The following is a 17,088-nucleotide window of genomic DNA, read 5'->3' as shown; positions in this document are numbered from 1 at the left end:
CTGTGAGCATGTGTGTGTAGTCTGAGTGTGTGTGTGAGTGGTCTGTGAGTGTGTGTGTAGTCTGTGTGAGTGTGTGAATGTGTAGTCTGTGTGTGTAGTGTGTGTGTAGTCTGAGTGTGTGTAGTCTGTGAGTGTGTTAGTAGTCTGAGTGTGTGTGTAGTCTGTATGAGTCTGTGTGTGTGAATGTGTAGTCTGTGTAGTCTGAGTGTGAGTGTGTGTGTGTAGTCTGTGTGTGTGTAGCCTTGTGAGTGTGTGTGAGTGTGTATGTGTGTCTGTGGTCTGTGTGTATGTGAGTAGTCTGTGTGTGTAGTCTTCGTGAGTGTGTGGGTAGTCTGTGAGTGTGTGTGTGTAGCCTGTGTGAGTGTGTGTGTGAATGTGTAGTCTGTGTGTGTAGTGTGTGAGTAGTCTGTGTGTGTAATCTGTATGAGTCTGTGTGTGTGTGAATGTGTAGTCTGTGTGTGTAGTCTATGAGTGTGTGTAGTCTGTGTGTGAGTGTGTGTGTAGTCTGTGTGTGTAGCCTTGTGTGAGTGTGCATGCGTGTGTGTGGTCTGTGTGTGTGTGAGTAGTCTGTGTGTAGTCTGTGAGTGTGTAGTCTGTGAGTGTGTGTGTGTGTAGCCTGTGTGAGTGTGTGTGTGAATGTGTAGTCTGTGAGTGTGTGTGTAGTTTGTGTGTGTAGCCTGTGTGAGTGTGTGTGAGTGTGCATGCGTGTGTGTGGTCTGTGTGTGTGTGAGTAGTCTGTGTGTAGTCTGTGAGTGTGTAGTCTGTGAGTGTGTGTGTGTGTAGCCTGTGTGAGTGTGTGTGTGAATGTGTAGTCTGTGAGTGTGTGTGTAGTTTGTGTGTGTAGCCTGTGTGAGTGTGTGTGAGTGTGCATGCGTGTGTGTGGTCTGTGTGTGTGTGAGTAGTCTGTGTGTGTGTGTAGTCTGTGTAGCCTGTGTGAGTGTGTGTGAGTGTGCATGCTTGTGTGTGGTCTGTGTGTGTGTAGTTTGTGTGTGTGTAGTCTGTGTGAGTGTGTGTGTAGTCTGTGTGTGTGTGTGTAGTCTCTGTGTGTAGCCTGTGTGAGTGTGTGTGTGAGTATGCATGCGTGTGTGTGGTCTGTGTGTGTGTGTGTAGTCTGTGAGTGTGTGGTCTGTGTGAATGTGTGTGTAGTCTGTGTGTGAGATCACTCTGAGCAGATTCTCAGCCTTCCTCCCTGGTTTTTTTTCCTGTCCTCACTTCCTCCTTTCAGTGAAGGCTTGGGAAGCCCCTGCTGCATCCTAGTGTCTGTTCCACGCCCAGAGAACGGAGCGGTGATCAAAACACACAGTGACTTGGTGTCAGGCGTCTCTTTGTGAGTGCCTGGTGTGCTGGCTGGAAGCCCGGCCCCCCTTTCTGTCCTGGGCACAAGGCTTGAGTTCCAGGGCTGTGGTTTAAACCTCATTTAAATTCTGCCAGATCTCAGCTCGATCTACAAGAGCTGGAAAGATGAGTTCCTATTATATATTTGTTTTTTCACTGTTACTGTTTTATTATATTATTATTTTAAATTGAATCATTGCATGTATTTAGGGGCACACTGATAATTCAGCACCTGGACACAGTGTGTAGTGATCAAAGCAGGGTGAACTGCAGGTGCATTTCCCTTTGAATCTGAACACATTCAGCCGTGCCCTGGGAAAGGTTTGTGTGTCTTCTGCAGGCCACGTGGTCTCAGCTGAAAAGTGAATGAGCAGCAGGAAAGCGTGTTTGGAATCAGAGATTTGCATCTGAGTCAGTTTTGAAGTGTTTGAGTTCAATGTGAATATGAATTATACATAAACCTTCATTCATGGTTCTCCCTGACACGTCTCTCTGGCCCTGGTTCACACACTCCCTGCTTCTGCTGGTGTGAGCTCTGGGGGGAGCTTCAGAGGACTTGCCTCTCACTGCCAGCACCTTGCCTCCAGGGCACAGGACCCCACAGGGGGAGGGAGGATTGCACGGCCAACTGTGTTGGTCTGAGGGGCGAGTTCACTTTGGTGTGACTGTCTGCTGGAGGTAGGAAGAAAGCAGTAGGGCCACTGAGATGGCCAGAGGTGGAAATGCCGTGGCCCCAGGTAGGTGGGTCTCCTGAGGAGAAGCAGACCACAGAGTGGTCCCTGTGGAGACAAAGGGGTGGTTCTTTGCAACCTCTATCTGTCAGCCATCTTTTGTAGGCTTCCTAGGGGCCTTTTTTGAACTGGGGGTCACACCCTGAAACTGATCAGCTAGGAATAGGAATATCTCTATCTCAAAGGCCTTAGACTTTTAAATATGTGAACACTCTTTCTGTGTTTTGGATATTAGTTTAATAATTAAGAACACATCTCCTATAAGTATGTAAATATTTTCAGTGAGGCTGCCATTTAAACTGGGAATGCCATCTTTTATCATCCACATGTTCTCAATTTCCCTATCTTAACATCTGCCAGCCTTCTCTTTGATGGTTGTTGGGCTTTGTGACTTGCTTAGAAATGCTTGTTCTCACCCAAAGACTGTGAGAAATACATTCTCATTTCTGTCAGAATTAACACACATATTTTATTGTAAGCTCTTCATTTGTATTTGGAGTTTGTTTTTGTGCCTTCTATGAAGCTGAGCTCTAACCTCATCCTTCCCCGAATGGGCCACTGATCATATGAGAACATTTATTAGACAACCCCTTTGTTTTCTGGTTCCACACGCCTCTTGTCACGTCCTAAATGGTCACATGTAAGTATACGTGGGTCTGCGGTGGACTCTGCTCTTTCACGGATGGATTTGTCCATTCCTGTGCCAAAAGCACACATTTTTATGACTGTGGTTTTATAGATTGTATTGTTGTTTAGGAGGGTGAATCTCTCTTCCTTGGTTTTGTTCCCCCACTTAACACTTTTTTGCTCATTGTGTGCATTTTTTCATGGACACAGTGATGCTATCTTTTGTTCTACTCAGTGTCCACTGTTCTGTTTATTTCCATTCTGTGGGCTCTCCATGGGGTCCTGCTCTGGGTGAGGGGTTTGTAAACCCCACTGCAGGGTGTCAAGCTCAGCTAGAGGACCTTCCCTGTGTCCCAGGGATAATCAGGGATGGGCTTGTCACCCTCTCAGACCAGGGGTAGGAGGAAGGAGGACTCCAGGGAGGAGCTGGGGATGCAAGTTCCCAGACGTAGGAGAGAGCTGCACCTGCTGAAGAGCTTTTTCCTTTCCAGGGCTGCATTCGACCTTGGAAACTAGGATGGCAATCTTGGTCCTGCCCTTGGAGAACCAGGCTGAAGATGAAGACAACATCTGCAGGAATATACGTGGCAGACCCTCGAGCTGCAGAGAATCCTGACCCTGGTGAAACCCAGCGACCTAAAGCAGTCCCATCACTGGACTTTCCGGTAAATGATCCAGAAAGCACCCCTTCCCCATGAAGTCTCTGGATTACTTTACTCGAAGCTAAGGACATCCTGACAGAAGGACACACACTGCAGCGTTAGTGGCTCACCCCTTCCTGCTGCCAGGGGAGGACAGAGCGATGCAACCAGTTAGATATTCTTGAGCCTTGTACTGCTCTGTTTTCGGTCTGGGAAATATTTAGTTGAATGTTTTCATCATAGATGTCGCTCCCCCTCTTCGTGGAGGAACGACACTGGACCCTGCGCTGTTCTTTCGTCTGCTCGGCCCTCCCCGGGTTTGCTGCTGGTTCTTCCCGGGTTGGCTACTATCCCTTCCACCTCCGTGGAAGGGCAGTTCCCCCTGGCCGCATTCCCCACTTCCGCAGGGGAGCGGCACACCGCCGGCCAGCTTTCTCGGGGGCTGCACGGGTTCCCTTAGATGTTCCCCATAGATGTTCCTGGTGCATGCCGTCTCTCTCCTCCTTTATAGTCCTCCTCCGCCAATCCCAACTCGGCTGCCCACACGCCGAGTACGCTGCTCTCCAATCAGGAGCAAGTTCTACAGTTAATTGGTTGAACTGGAGGCAGCTGTGCGGAAGCTGTTTACTTCTCTCCCAGCGCCATATTGTGGGAGAGCAGATGCATAGAATAAGTCTTAATTCCAGTAACTTAGTCTAGTCCGGTTGCTCCCCACAGATCCCCCTTTCTTTTTATTTTTTGGCGTTGATACGCGCCTGTCTTCGGTGTCCCGCGGCACACACTCTGCTCTACTTGCTAGAGTTGCCACAGGCTCTTACAAGTCCTATCCATCAGGCAAACCGAATCCGGGTCCTCTCTTCGCCATGTTGTGAGGAGGTTTTTAGGCGCTGATGCGTGCCTGTGTTCGGTGCCCTGCAGCGCATGCTCTGCTCTGCTAGAACTGCCTGCAGGTGTTTACAAAACCTATCAGGCAAACCGAATCCAAGCCTTCTCATTGCCGTATTGTGGGGGAGACTTATTAGTGTTGGTTTGTGCCTATCTTCGGTGACCTGCAGCTCATACTCTGGTCGAGCTGCTTGCTGGCGCTTACCGCCTTAATTAGGCAGACCGAATCCAAGCCTCCTAATGGTTGTATTGTGGGGAAGCCTTACTGATGTTAATTCGTGCCTGTCTTCGGTGACCTGCGGTGCATAAACTGCTAGCTGCCTGCAGGTGCTCATCGCCTCACTTAATTGGGCAGACCGAATCCAAGCCTTCTAATTGCCATGTTGAGGGGAGGCCTTTCTATTTCTCTATTTCTCTATCTCCGGGCATTCCTATTTCTCTCACTTTACTTCTAAAACTTCTGTTTCTCTTATCCCTGCGGCTTCCCGCTGAGCCGCTTCAGCCCGCGCCTCTTTCATCTGCGCAGCTTCCCGGCTTTGCGCGGCTCGGCTTCGCGCGCTCCGCGGTCTCCACGCTTAACCCTTTCGCGTCTGAACCACGGCCTACGCCAGCCCCGTTCCCTATCTATTCACGCCCCGTGCTCTCTCTGCACGCGGCGGCTTCCGCGAGTAACACAGTGTAGCTTACGTGTCCGCCACTAGCAGTCAATCTAAGTTCCCCGGGCTAGCCTGGCGAATTCAACCCAGCGTACGTCTCCGCCCCACGGTTTGGCTTCCCGTCCTTTGCTCCCCGGGCTAATCAGACGGATCCCAACCAGGCTCACGTTTCAGCTTCTGGTTTCAACTTTTCGCCCCCTATTCCCGGGTTAACTTGAGAATCCCAAAGTGGCTTTCGTGTCCGCCTTGGCCTGCCCCCCACGGCTTCAATTTCCCTAACATTTTTCTCTACCCAGTATGTTTCCTTAAGTTTTCTTCCAACAATACTCCTCCCTCATTTCTCCTGGCCTCTCCCCACAGTCCGCGTCCGAGTCTGTTTGTTCTAGCTTTCACTTTCGCTTTCGCCCTTAGAGATTTCTCCCAGCTTCCCCCCGTAGTCCGAATCCGAGTCTATGCCTAGGCTTTCAATAGCTTCTTCCGGCTCCTTTTTCGTCCGGCTTTTCCCTAGGCTGTTTGCTAGTCTCTCCGATATTTTCCCCAGGCTGTTTGCTAGTTTCTCTCTCCGATATTTTCCCTAGTTCTTCCCGTTTCTTCCCGTTTCTTCCCTCCTAAGTTTCATATCCGTCCTAAGTTTCCTATCCGTTCTAGGTTTCCTATCCGTCCTGCGTTTCCTATCCGAGTCACGGCACCATTATGTCGCTCCCCCTCTTCGTGGAGGAACGACACTGGACCCTGCGCTGTTCTTTCGTCTGCTCGGCCCTCCCCGGGTTTGCTGCTGGTTCTTCCCGGGTTGGCTACTATCCCTTCCACCTCCGTGGAAGGGCAGTTCCCCCTGGCCGCATTCCCCACTTCCGCAGGGGAGCGGCACACCGCCGGCCAGCTTTCTCGGGGGCTGCACGGGTTCCCTTAGATGTTCCCCATAGATGTTCCTGGTGCATGCCGTCTCTCTCCTCCTTTATAGTCCTCCTCCGCCAATCCCAACTCGGCTGCCCACACGCCGAGTACGCTGCTCTCCAATCAGGAGCAAGTCCTACAGTTAATTGGTTGAACTGGAGGCAGCTGTGCGGAAGCTGTTTACTTCTCTCCCAGCGCCATATTGTGGGAGAGCAGATGCATAGAATAAGTCTTAATTCCAGTAACTTAGTCTAGTCCGGTTGCTCCCCACAATAGACGTCAGCACTGATTGGAGCTCCTCTGCCCTGCGGCAGGCCCTGCCTGTGCTGGAGGCCTTTCTGGTGGAGTGAGCTCTCTGCTCTGCGTCCTCCTGGGCCTCAGCCACTGAGATGCTGCATCCTGCCCTCTGCTCCGACACTGGCCCGCCCAGGTGCTGCTGGGAGTCCCTCGAGGAAGGGGTCAAGCAGCCATGCACTTGGAACACTCTGTGCTTTAGCGAGGCGTTGGTGCCTTTTGCATTGAGTCCCTGCTGTTCTGTTTCCTTCTTTAGGTTTTAATGCCACGTGCTCTTTTAATGATGCCTGTAACCACAGAAAGGTTTTGTCAAACACTGTTAGGGAAGTGCTTGTGTGCGTTTAATGTTTTTCCCTTCCCTGTTGGGAGCAAACAGCTGCTGTTATAAATAGTGAGGCCACTATAACATGTTTGCAAAGGTTCACACCCCTCTACTCTCAGAAGATAACCCCACGCCCACTTAAAGAGAGTGCAAGCCAGAAGCTGTATGTGTACACACACACACGCAATGCCCACATACATGGCTTTTACAACACAGGATGTAAGAAGGAACAGAGATGTCTTCCATAAGCCTGCCACCAAAAGACAGCCATTCTTTTTTTTTTTTTATTTTTTTTTTATTTTTTTTTTTATTTTTATTTTTTTATTTTTTTTTTGACAGGCAGAGTGGACAGTGAGAGAGAGAGACAGAGAGAAAGGTCTTCCTTTGCCGTTGGTTCACCCTCCAATGGCCGCCGCGGCCGGCGCGCTGCGGCCGGCGCACCGCGCTGATCCGATGGCAGGAGCCAGGAGCCAGGTGCTTTTCCTAGTCTCCCATGGGGTGCAGGGCCCAAGCACCTGGGCCATCCTCCACTGCACTCCCTGGCCACAGCAGAGGGCTGGCCTGGAAGAGGGGCAACCGGGACAGAATCCGGCGCCCCAACCGGGACTAGAACCCGGTGTGCCGGCGCCGCTAGGCGGAGGATTAGCCTAGTGAGCCGCGGCGCCGGCAGACAGCCATTCTTAACTTTCATATCTCTTATTTCCAAATGCCTATTTTCAAAACACTTCCCACCACATTCGATATTCAAATTGCATCCTGCTTTTTGAAATTGAATTTTTATTTTAATTGACAAATAATTGCTGTGAACATGGGGCCAAATGTGATGTTGCGATAGGTGCATGTGTTGCACAGTGATTACATCCAGTCAATGAGCAGAGCCATCATCTCACCTACACTTTGCATGTAACAGTGCCCTAAGTGCTTCATAGTGCGTCTGCACAGACACGATTTTCCAGGGCCTCAGAGCATGTTCATCGCAGATACCATCAGGAAATAGATTCGGTGGCTTCCAGTGGTGTTCTCATGTATCTAGATTCCTCCTCTGTTCTCAGATGTGCAGGACCCTCGCTGCTGTAGCCTGTAACCAACCAAGCTAAGACTGCATGGAGAACCTCACTTTGCCACAACCAAATTAACCTTATTACTTCATGAGTATCACTATAAGCCTACACAGGATTCGCATCCAGTGAAGAATAGGAGCTATGAAAAGGGAATTCTAACATGGCACAGAAAAGTTGTGAACTTTGGGTCCCAAGTGATTGTGCCCTAAATTCAATGAGATTGCCCCAATAGAGGTTAAATTGTGTCCTGGGAGCCCTTGTGTATGGCCTTGTCTCTGTTGCTGACTGCTGTGTGTCTGCCTGCAAGAGAGAACTTTTATCATAACCTCACCAACCAGGTGGTCGAGGACACAGAAATCCGTAATCGAATCCTCTAAACCTGTACTCAGTATGGAGGCAGAGACTGGGGTGATGCTGCCACACACAAGGAGTGTAAGGAGCCTGCGGGAACAGAAGAGGCAGGATTGGGTGGTCCTGAAGGTGCTTCCGAGGGAGCCCGGCCTGCTGACGCCTTCGTTTTGGCTTTCTGGCCCTTGAAATCAAGTGTTTCTAGAACATCTGAGCTTGCTACCAGGAGCAGTCCAAAGGGCTCTGACCTACCGGCCTCCGTGCCCCTCATCTCCCTCCCTCCTCTACCACTTTGCCTCGGTGAGCTCACAGTCCACGTGTCCTGCTTTCCATGGCCTGACGCGTCCTAAGAGCACCGTACTCATTCCCCTCCCCGGACGGTCTGTGTGCCCTCCCCTCTGCCGTCACACTCATCCTTGCCTTGCCTGGTTGGGGTTTCTGAATGACATAGTGTAGCATGGGATATGTGAGCTTTGTTTCCACTCCTGGCAACAGCACTGTGCTGGGCAGGCTGTCTGCACTTAACCAGACTCGACAGTGCTTGATTCACCTTTAACATCCCGGCTGCACCAAGCCTGGACTTAGCGTGTGATAAATACAGAACAACGCGCACAGCTGAGCGGCATTGGCCTTTTCTGTAAAAGCGATGACTGCGGTCTGCTGGGAAACATTCTGAAGGTTAATGCCCCAGAGTGCAGGAGAGAAAATGAGCAAAGAATTGCTTCCAGTCAGCTCAGATACATAATGATTTTGTGATGTTTCCTAATTACATTTTTTATTGGAAAGTGTATCTAGATGCTCACATCTCCAAAGGCACAGCCACAGAGAACGGCAGGATTTGGAGACTTCTCGTTGAGGACTCTGTCATTAAACATTTATTTAGCTTCCCAATTTTTTTTAGAAATTCAATTCTTTTATGAAAACAAAGTGATGACAATGTGGTTTAAGATAGATATTGTTTAATTAGATCATAATTTTTGGAGGAATGATTCCTATCAAGAGTTATTCTTCGTGGTGAAACATTCAAAGTCTTCTCTTTCAACTATTTTGAAGTAAGTGATGTGTTATTAGTGACTGCAGTCACCCAGTGGGACGGCAAGGCTTCACCCTGGAACTCTGACCGGGAGCCCCTAGAGCAGGCTCATCCACTGCCGCACTCCATGGAGCAGTGACGTGTGTGAGGTGAGGGCGGTGCTGTTTCCTGACGTGGTTGTTACGTGCATGCACCATGGAAACATCACATTGCTCTCCGTCAACTTGTGTCGTTGCTATGTGTCAGTCAAAATCAAAAGAAGACTGACCCCAAGTTCACAGGGGTTCACATTCATATGATGCACACTTAGAGATTTCTGTGATCATAGAAGGACAGTATTTAAAAGTAGGTGAGTCAAAAGAGAACAGTATGTCTTTAAAAATGTCACAGAGGCCTTTTCCCTCAACTGGACTTTGTTCCAGGAAGTAAAATTCAAAATACCATATATTTTAACAAATGGCAGTATTACACAGCATTTTTTCCTTTTCTTTTTAAAGTGGCGAAGTTGCTTGTGATAAATTTTCTGGCTGAATGACTAAAAATTTTCTGAAAAGTAACCTTTCTGTCTAACCATCTTGACCTAGTTGTGCTTAGTTGCTCTTTCCAGTAAAAAAAAAAAAAAAAAAAAAAAAAAAAAAACAGAAAAATCCATCCAAACCAGAGAAAAAGAAATTGAGCAAATAATGGTTTCCAAAGCAAACTTCTTCCTGCTTTGTTTCTTCATGACTTTGACCTCTTTAGAATTATTCCCACTGGTATTGTGTTAGAAAAATTACTATTTGAGTGAATGGAATAATAAATTATGGCATGATTAAAAATTGTGGATGGAGGTAGTGCTGCCAAGAGCAGTTTTTGAGGTGCTCCATGTTTTTGTTCCACTGTTAGCCTTGTGTGTCTTGCCTGGGCCTGGCATGTTGCAGATTTTTAGCAAATGTACTTCATTGTGGAAACGCAGAGCGCGGAGGATAGAATAGGCACTCAACAACAGCGAGGTCATGTGTACAATCCATTCAGCCACAGCACGTGTCGGGAACAGGTACAAGCTGGAGAAGCTGAGCGACGCTTAGCGTTCTGAGCTTGGCTCATTTAGAAGTGATGGGCACACGAGGTTTCTCCTGGTCGTCTTCCTAGTGGAAATGTTTCCCTCTGATGGCACCAGGGCTGTTGTGTTAACATAGTTTGCTTAGCCAGGGCAGGCACTGATGGGCACGAGGCAGTTTGCAGTCTTGCTGCTCAAACAGTGCTCCTGTGAATATCCTTGGGCGTGGTCCTTCCCCAAGAGTGTGAGGGTGCCCCTAAGATGAGCTCCCCTCAGGGAATCGCCATGCCAAGCATACAAGCCTCCTCAGTTATGCTAACAAGGCCATGGTGCTCTTTGAAGAAGTAATACTAAAAAAGATCCGCCAACCAGCAACATTTAAGAAGAGATTTCTGTATACTTTTGACAACGCTTACTAAACTTGGGAAAAAATTTTTTGGTGCTCTAATAGTTGAAAATAGTGTCTCTTTCCGTTTCTATTGTAATTTTCAGGGGAGTGAGACTGAATTTCTTTTTTCCCCATTTTCTTTTTTTTAAGGTATACAAATTTCATGTACTTCATGTATACAGATTTAGGAACATAATGATACTTACCATCCCACCCTCCCTCCCACCCATGCTCCCAGCCTTCCTCCTTCCTTTCCTATTTCCTCTCTTAGCTTCCACGATGTTCTACTTTCAGTTTACTTTATACTCATAAGATTAATGCTACACTAAGTAAAAAGTTAAACAGAAGAAAAAAAATGTTGCTTAACAGTAGAGACAAGGGCTATAAACAATCATCAAATCTCAAAATGTGAATTTCACTCTTCTTTTTATATATTTGAAAATATTTATTTACACTTTTTGCCCATTTTTTCCCATTGGATTGTTGTGGCTTTTGCTGATTTGCAAAAGTTCTTTATATTTTAAGATATTAGCCATTTATCTGTGGTATGTGTTATGGATATTTTCCTAATTTTTATTATTACTATTACATTGTTGTTGATATTAATTTTTGCCATGTAGTAAATGTTAATTTTTCATGTAGTATTTTATAGCACTTGTCAGTATTATTTTAGTTCTTTTATTTTGCTTGAACTGCCCTACTCTGAGTAAAATGTCTATGTTTTTGGGTAGGATTTTTTAAGGTTTAGTATTTAAACTTCCCTTCTTAGTTCATCTAGGCTTTATTTTGATGTAAACAATCACAAACAAATCCAAATACATTATTTCCCCAAATGTTAGGTAGACTGTACATCCGTACACACATATGAGGGGAATTAAAAGAGTTGATTTTGGTGCAGTTTTTGTGGAAATTCATGCATGTTTTTTCTTATTAAGCATTTCCGTAATCTTTCTGAAGACCTCTCCTACCTACGCATTTGTGTTTACGTGTGCTAAACACAGTTGCATAGGGTCACAGGTATCAACAGATATGGAGGAGCTACATGGGACTAAGTGATGAAAGAATTAGATACTATAACCATTTTAATGGTTTTGTGACTATTTTATAATTACTTTCTATGAGTAAAGTGGAGCACCTTTTCATTTGATTATTATTTATAGCCCCTGTCTGTTTTCCTGCTGTACTGTGCTCTTTTGACAATATGTTTTGTGAAGTTTTCATTTAGTGGAGCAGTAAGCCTTTGAGTGTAATGTAAATTAAAATGTTATCTCAGAAATAATAAATAAAATGTTAACAAAAGGAAGGGAAAAGAGAACATAAAGTGAGTCTTCCAAAAATACTTAACAGGTATAGAACTGTGAAGCTGAAAGGAGGAAAATGTAAGATGGGGTGAGGTTATGGACTGCATTCATACGAGTATGTGGAAACTGATTCCCAGTGTGATGGCACGCAAAGGTGGGGTCCTTTGGGGATAATTGGGGTTAGAGATGGCTGTGAGAGGGGTAGACCCTATCTAATAGGATTAGTGCCCTTCTAAAAAGGGAGACCAGAGATTTTTACTCTCTGTGTCCCCATGCACCTGCAGAGTGGAGACGCAGTGTGAGCTCCTACCAGAAGCCAGCTCTGTTAGCCACCTGGTCTTAGGATTCTAACCTCCAGAATTGAGGGAATATTAAGTTTCTGTTGTCTACCACCCAATATAGGGTATTTAGTCATGGTGGGTGGAGCAAACTAAGAGAGCCTTATTTTCTGCCACATAAAATGAGTCCAAATAATATCTAAGATAAAATAGAAGAAATATGGATTAGCCAAATAGTAATGAAGTTGAAATAGAAGAAATATGGATTAGATGAAAGTTAGGTTGATCAGAATTCTAGAATGAGCCTCTGAGGGTTAGCTGAAGGTCATAGAGTGAGGGAGGCATGGGGAGATGCAAACCAACTAAATCCTGTACTCCTGGAAAGTTAAAACGTGCACCTGTGTGCTGGGGAAGGGTCTGACTACCCGATTCCTTAAGTTTATTTTCTTCTCAAAAAATTGAATATCGGATGATATCAAATATAATGTTATACAGTGTTTACTTAATGCATCAACTGGTTGACTTATGGCTACCTCTAACCTCAGGGTTTAATATTTGAAGAAAATGAACATAATATCTAGAGTGAGGTGGATTCTCCTTCAATGTGTTCAAATCAATTAAGTGGAAAAATCTAAATTTTGTGAAGGTATGGGTATTTTTTAAATACCCAATTTTGAGCTACATTCCTTGCATCCTGAGAACTCAGGCTGGACTCGTACTAGAATCTGCACACAAACCTGCAGTCTAAACAGCTCGTCTCAGGTTCTGCTACCACTCTAGTCTATGATTCAGACAAAATAAACAGTATCCACCAGCTCACCCACAGGAACCAAGCCTTTTCATTATAGGAGAAGAGAGCTCTGAAAGGGACAAAGTTTCAAAAAGAATTTTTGGACACATTAATTCCATATTGAAGTGAAGTCATTTTTTATGTAGGCTCATCAATTTCCGTAGCAGACTTGAGAAGCGGTGAGTGCGTTGCCCTGGGCTGAGGGCTGAACTGCTTCCTTCTAGCAGAATGAAACAACTTTTCATTCTTCACCAGTTTCCCTGTGCTTTGAACTGATGACTGGAGAGAAACTCTGAGTTGAAACTTGTGAACAGAGAAAATAATTTTGGAGCCAGTGAGAAAGGGGACAGAGAGATTCACGGTATCCACCTCATTAGAAGCTGCAGCTGAGAGAAGAAAGTTTGAGCAGGAGTTGTCGTATTCCTCATACTGTGCTACGCTGGAGAGAGCAGGCCACCTGCGGTCCCGCTGGATCCTGCGGGTAAGCCTCCAAGGGTATGGGGTGGACTCTCAAGCACAGCACGCTGGAAGACCACTGGTGCACAACAAGGAAGTGGAGTGAAGAAGGACCTGAGCCTTTATGTCAATGTCATGAACAGATTCAGTTGCCAAAACAAACTGTCAGTGCAGTGAGATTCTGGTCACACAACCAGCCCCCGGTGTCACCCAGGAACACCACAGATGGGGGCTGTCCCTCCTGTGTGTCAAGGAGAGACCCGCTGGGGAGTGCTGTCGTCTTGGAATCTAGGGTGATTTGAAAAATCAAGTGATGTGCCCTCCTCAGCGGATCAACTCAGCTAACTGCCGTGGATCACCAAAACAGCCCACAGAAGAAATTAAATGTGGCTGGATTTTTAACTGCTTTGCCGAGGGACCTACAGGAATATGGACGTGATTGATGGCACCGAGAGGCAGTGTTTGCCCCTGTGACACACGGCTCTTTATGTTCTGGTTTCCTCTTCTCCCAACCCACGTGGCACAGCATCCAGAGGACCGAGCACAGCCTCTCGCTCCATCTGTATTTGGAAATGAAAGCATTTGGTCCTGGAGCCGATGCCTTTGCCTTCTTTAGGAAAGTTTCCTCCCTGGCTCTTCGAATCAGGCACTGGTAGTCATGACTGTGTGATTCAGGGTGGGAGTTGACTGTGAGCATCCCAATCATGTGGGGTGTCACTCCCCCACTTGCAGAGGAACGACGCCGGACCCTGCACTGTTCTCGCATTTGCCCAGCCCTTCCCGGGTTTGCTGCTGCTCCCCCACTCGTGGAAGAACGACGCCGTCCTGGGTTTGCTGTCAGCCCCCCCGCCTCCGTGGAGGGGCAGCAACCCTGCCGCTTTCCCTGCTTCTGCGGAGGAGCGGCACACCACCAGCCGGCTCTCTCAGGGGTTGCTCAGATGTTCCTGGTGCATGTTGTCTCTCTCCTCCTTTATAGTCCTCTTCCACCAATCCCAACTCTGCTACCCACACGCCGAGTACGCTGCTCTCCTTCAATCAGGAGCAGGATCAGCTCCTGCAGCTTGTTAGTTGAATTGGCGAGGCAGCTGTGTGGAAGTTGTTTGCTCTCTCTCAGCGCCATATGCTGGGAGATCAGATGCATAGAATTAGTCCTAGCAGTTCCAGTAATTTAGTCTAGTCTCGGCTGCTCCCCACAGTGGGCTCTTCTATTTATAGGAGCTGCTTCTTAGTGAGGTAGGTTTAGCTGAACTGCCCAACTCCAAAGAGCCCAGGAGGCTCAGACCCCAAAATGTGGCTGGAATGCTGCCCAGAATCTTAGTAGATCCAGCAGTCACAGAGGCCACAGCTCATCTGTCTTTGTTCTAATTCTCTGCTTATCCCTCTAACCAAGCTCCTCTGTGTTTATCTTAGAACAGTTCCCCTGGACCGGTTGCACAGGTAAGGGACACTTCAGCCAAGGCTGTTGCAGTAGAGAAACCTTAGGCTCCATTCCATGGGAGTGAAAGGAGAGTCTTAAGCAGTGCTGTGAGCTAGAGGAAGAGTAGTCCAGGCTGTTAGGGACTGGTGATTGGTGTGTGTAACAGTGAGGCCCCTGCCCTGCCAACCACATGGAGAGATGAGGTTATGACGTCTTCTCCGGTGATTACATTTCAAAGGGCTGGTTCCCAGATTTTGAGAAGTAAATTTCTTGAGTTGTAAAACTAGCAAGAGGCAAAGAGATTTAAATCTCAGTGAGGGCAGAGAAAGGATTTATAATTGTAAGGTTTCTAAAGTAGTATGCTCTAAGAGGAGGTCAGTGGCTGAGAGTCAGCAAGACACACGTCTAGAATTTAGCCCAGCTTGGGGAACGTGAAGGCTGCCCTGGTCGGTCTCCCCCACTTTTGCTCTGGCAATGACGGCTTCCTGTTTGTCTGCTCCGGCTGCTGCTCACTGGTCGTGGGCCCAGCAGCTCCCTCCAGTCCCAAACCCTGCAGCGTTGGCTCCTGTGTGAGCCAAGACAGTGCTACTCTGATGGAGCTTCCCCACACAGGCTCAGAATCACAAGTCTCCTCCATTGTCTGTTTCTTTTTTTTCTTCATTAATTTGAATTTTTCTGCCTTTCCCTTTTGCCGCATGGAGTAATCCTAGAACTCAGTATATTTCTGGTATCCACTAGTTTCTCTTTCTTTTTGGAAATTTTAGTCAATGTTCATTAACACTGCTTCATCAGACTCCTGTTTATTTTTGTGGAATTAGAATCAATATCTACTTATTTTAAGCTGAAATTATTCAATAATAATTTTTGTTTAATGATGGTTTTTCTTTTCTCAGCAATTTCTCTTTTCACTTAAAATTTACTTTAACAGCTAGTGTTAATTTATTTGAATATTAGGTCATCCATTATTCTCATAATCTATTGGAAATACTACACAATAACAGGATAATGCAATGTATAATATTTTCTGTTGAAAGAAATTCACAATCTTTGGTCATTCATGTGGTTCGGCTTATGCCTGGCAATAGAGCCAAGGAAGGTATAGCCAGTTACATGTGTGGAATCATGCAGCTCTTTAGAATTACTTTACCTGGTAGTCTGAATGCGGAGATGCAAGCACTTTGCTCAAGGAAATGAAACTGACCTGCTTTATTACATTTTGAGAAAGGCTGTGTCCGCAAGGAGGGATAGGTTCAGTTGCCTTTGTTCAAATTAAAGCAGATACTGCAATAAGACTATGAGTTACATAGGAAATTTAAATTAAATTATGTAATTTTTAAGTATAAGAAAACCCAAAGGGAGTAGCTACAGACCGACAGGAACCCAGAGCTTTGCTCTGTCGATTCATGACCATCCAAGGCGCAGCACCAGACCTCATGGAATGGGCCCCTTCAGCAGGAGGTAGAGAGCACACGGCCCCGCAGTGATGCTGTGTCCTCCTGCCTTGATTAACGTACCTTCAGCTGATCCCCAGGGTGCAGGCCCAGGTCTTTCTGTATGCAGGGCAGTGAGGGGCCCATAAAACCACTCAGGCATTTTTATGCTGTAGTCCATCACAGGTCTTCAGTAGTTAATAAAATCCGAGTGCTAACCTTTACTGAGTGTTTTCTGTGTGCCAGGCACTGTTCAAAACACTTGCCGTGCACCAGCTTTAATTGCATGCAATTAATGCTCACAAAATCCGACTGAGATAGGGACTTTTTTTTTTTTTTTTTTTTGACAGGCAGAGTTAGAGAGAGAGACAGAGAGAAAGGTCTTCCTTCCGTTGGTTCACCCCCCAAATGGCCACTACGGCCGGCACACTGCGCCGATCCGAAGCCAGGAGCCAGGCGCTTCCTCCTGGTCTCCCATGCGGGTGCAGGGCCCAAGCACTTGGGCCATCCTCCACTGCCCTCCCAGGCCACAGCAGAGAGCTGGACTGGAAGAGGAGCAACCAGGACAGAACCAGCACCCCAACCAGGACTAGAACCTGGAGTGCCGGCACTGCAGGCGGAGGATTAGCCTAGTGAGCCGCAGCGTTGGCAGAGATAGGGACTTTTAATATCTACACTTCACACGTGCCAGCTTTCATCACGTGTGATTAATGCTCACAGTTGGCCCTGAGATAGGAGCATCTTGCAAATGTAGCCACGGTGTCCACCGGGGCAGCGCTACGCCTGCTTTCTTCCCAAGCTTGCAACCTCCGGCTGACACCTTCCTGAGGGAAGAGAGCATTGCATATCCTGATTTGAGAGTCATTCTCTTTATTTCTAGGTCATAAATTTTTTAAGTATGTGCAATGTCACCAAACTATTCTACCATTCTCTTATTTAGCATCAGTATTTTCCTTATATAATTAACACCAGAAAAAGTAGCACTGAATATGAATTCCTATATGATCTCACTAAATTCATGTTTAGCATAAATATTTAGTCATAGGCATTATATGTCTATATGCATAAATGGAAATTTTTAATAAAATTTCAGTGATCATCTTTCTACCTATTGGTTTGAATTGGCAAATTCACATGGGTCGAAGCTTCAGAAGAAATCTGT

The 17,088-nt window shown here is 46.6% G+C and overlaps 1 protein-coding gene across 5 annotated transcripts in view; it reads left to right on the top strand.

Moving 5' to 3' along the window:
* The window catches only part of LOC108175626 (uncharacterized), a 123,476-nt gene that overhangs the window by 91,990 nt on the left and 14,398 nt on the right, over positions 1-17,088 (top strand). For 4 of the 5 annotated variants that reach the window (XM_089313304.1, XM_089313302.1, XM_089313300.1 and 1 more), the window contains one exon: positions 3,185-3,358. Coding sequence is in view for 3 of the 5 variants with exons in the window: in XM_089313302.1 (XP_089169428.1) it covers positions 3,185-3,358 (174 nt within the window). In the remaining 2 variants the exon portion in view is untranslated. Of the gene's footprint in view, positions 1-3,184; positions 3,577-17,088 lie in introns of those variants that run through there. The other variant, XM_089313303.1, reaches the window with a different exon arrangement.

The sequence above is a fragment of the Oryctolagus cuniculus genome, chromosome 14 (assembly GCF_051225735.1).
Source record: "Oryctolagus cuniculus isolate XC-2025 breed Fujian yellow rabbit chromosome 14, ASM5122573v1, whole genome shotgun sequence".
NCBI classification, from domain to species: Eukaryota; Metazoa; Chordata; class Mammalia; order Lagomorpha; family Leporidae; genus Oryctolagus; species Oryctolagus cuniculus.
This window is presented reverse-complemented; position numbering and strand designations above follow the sequence as displayed.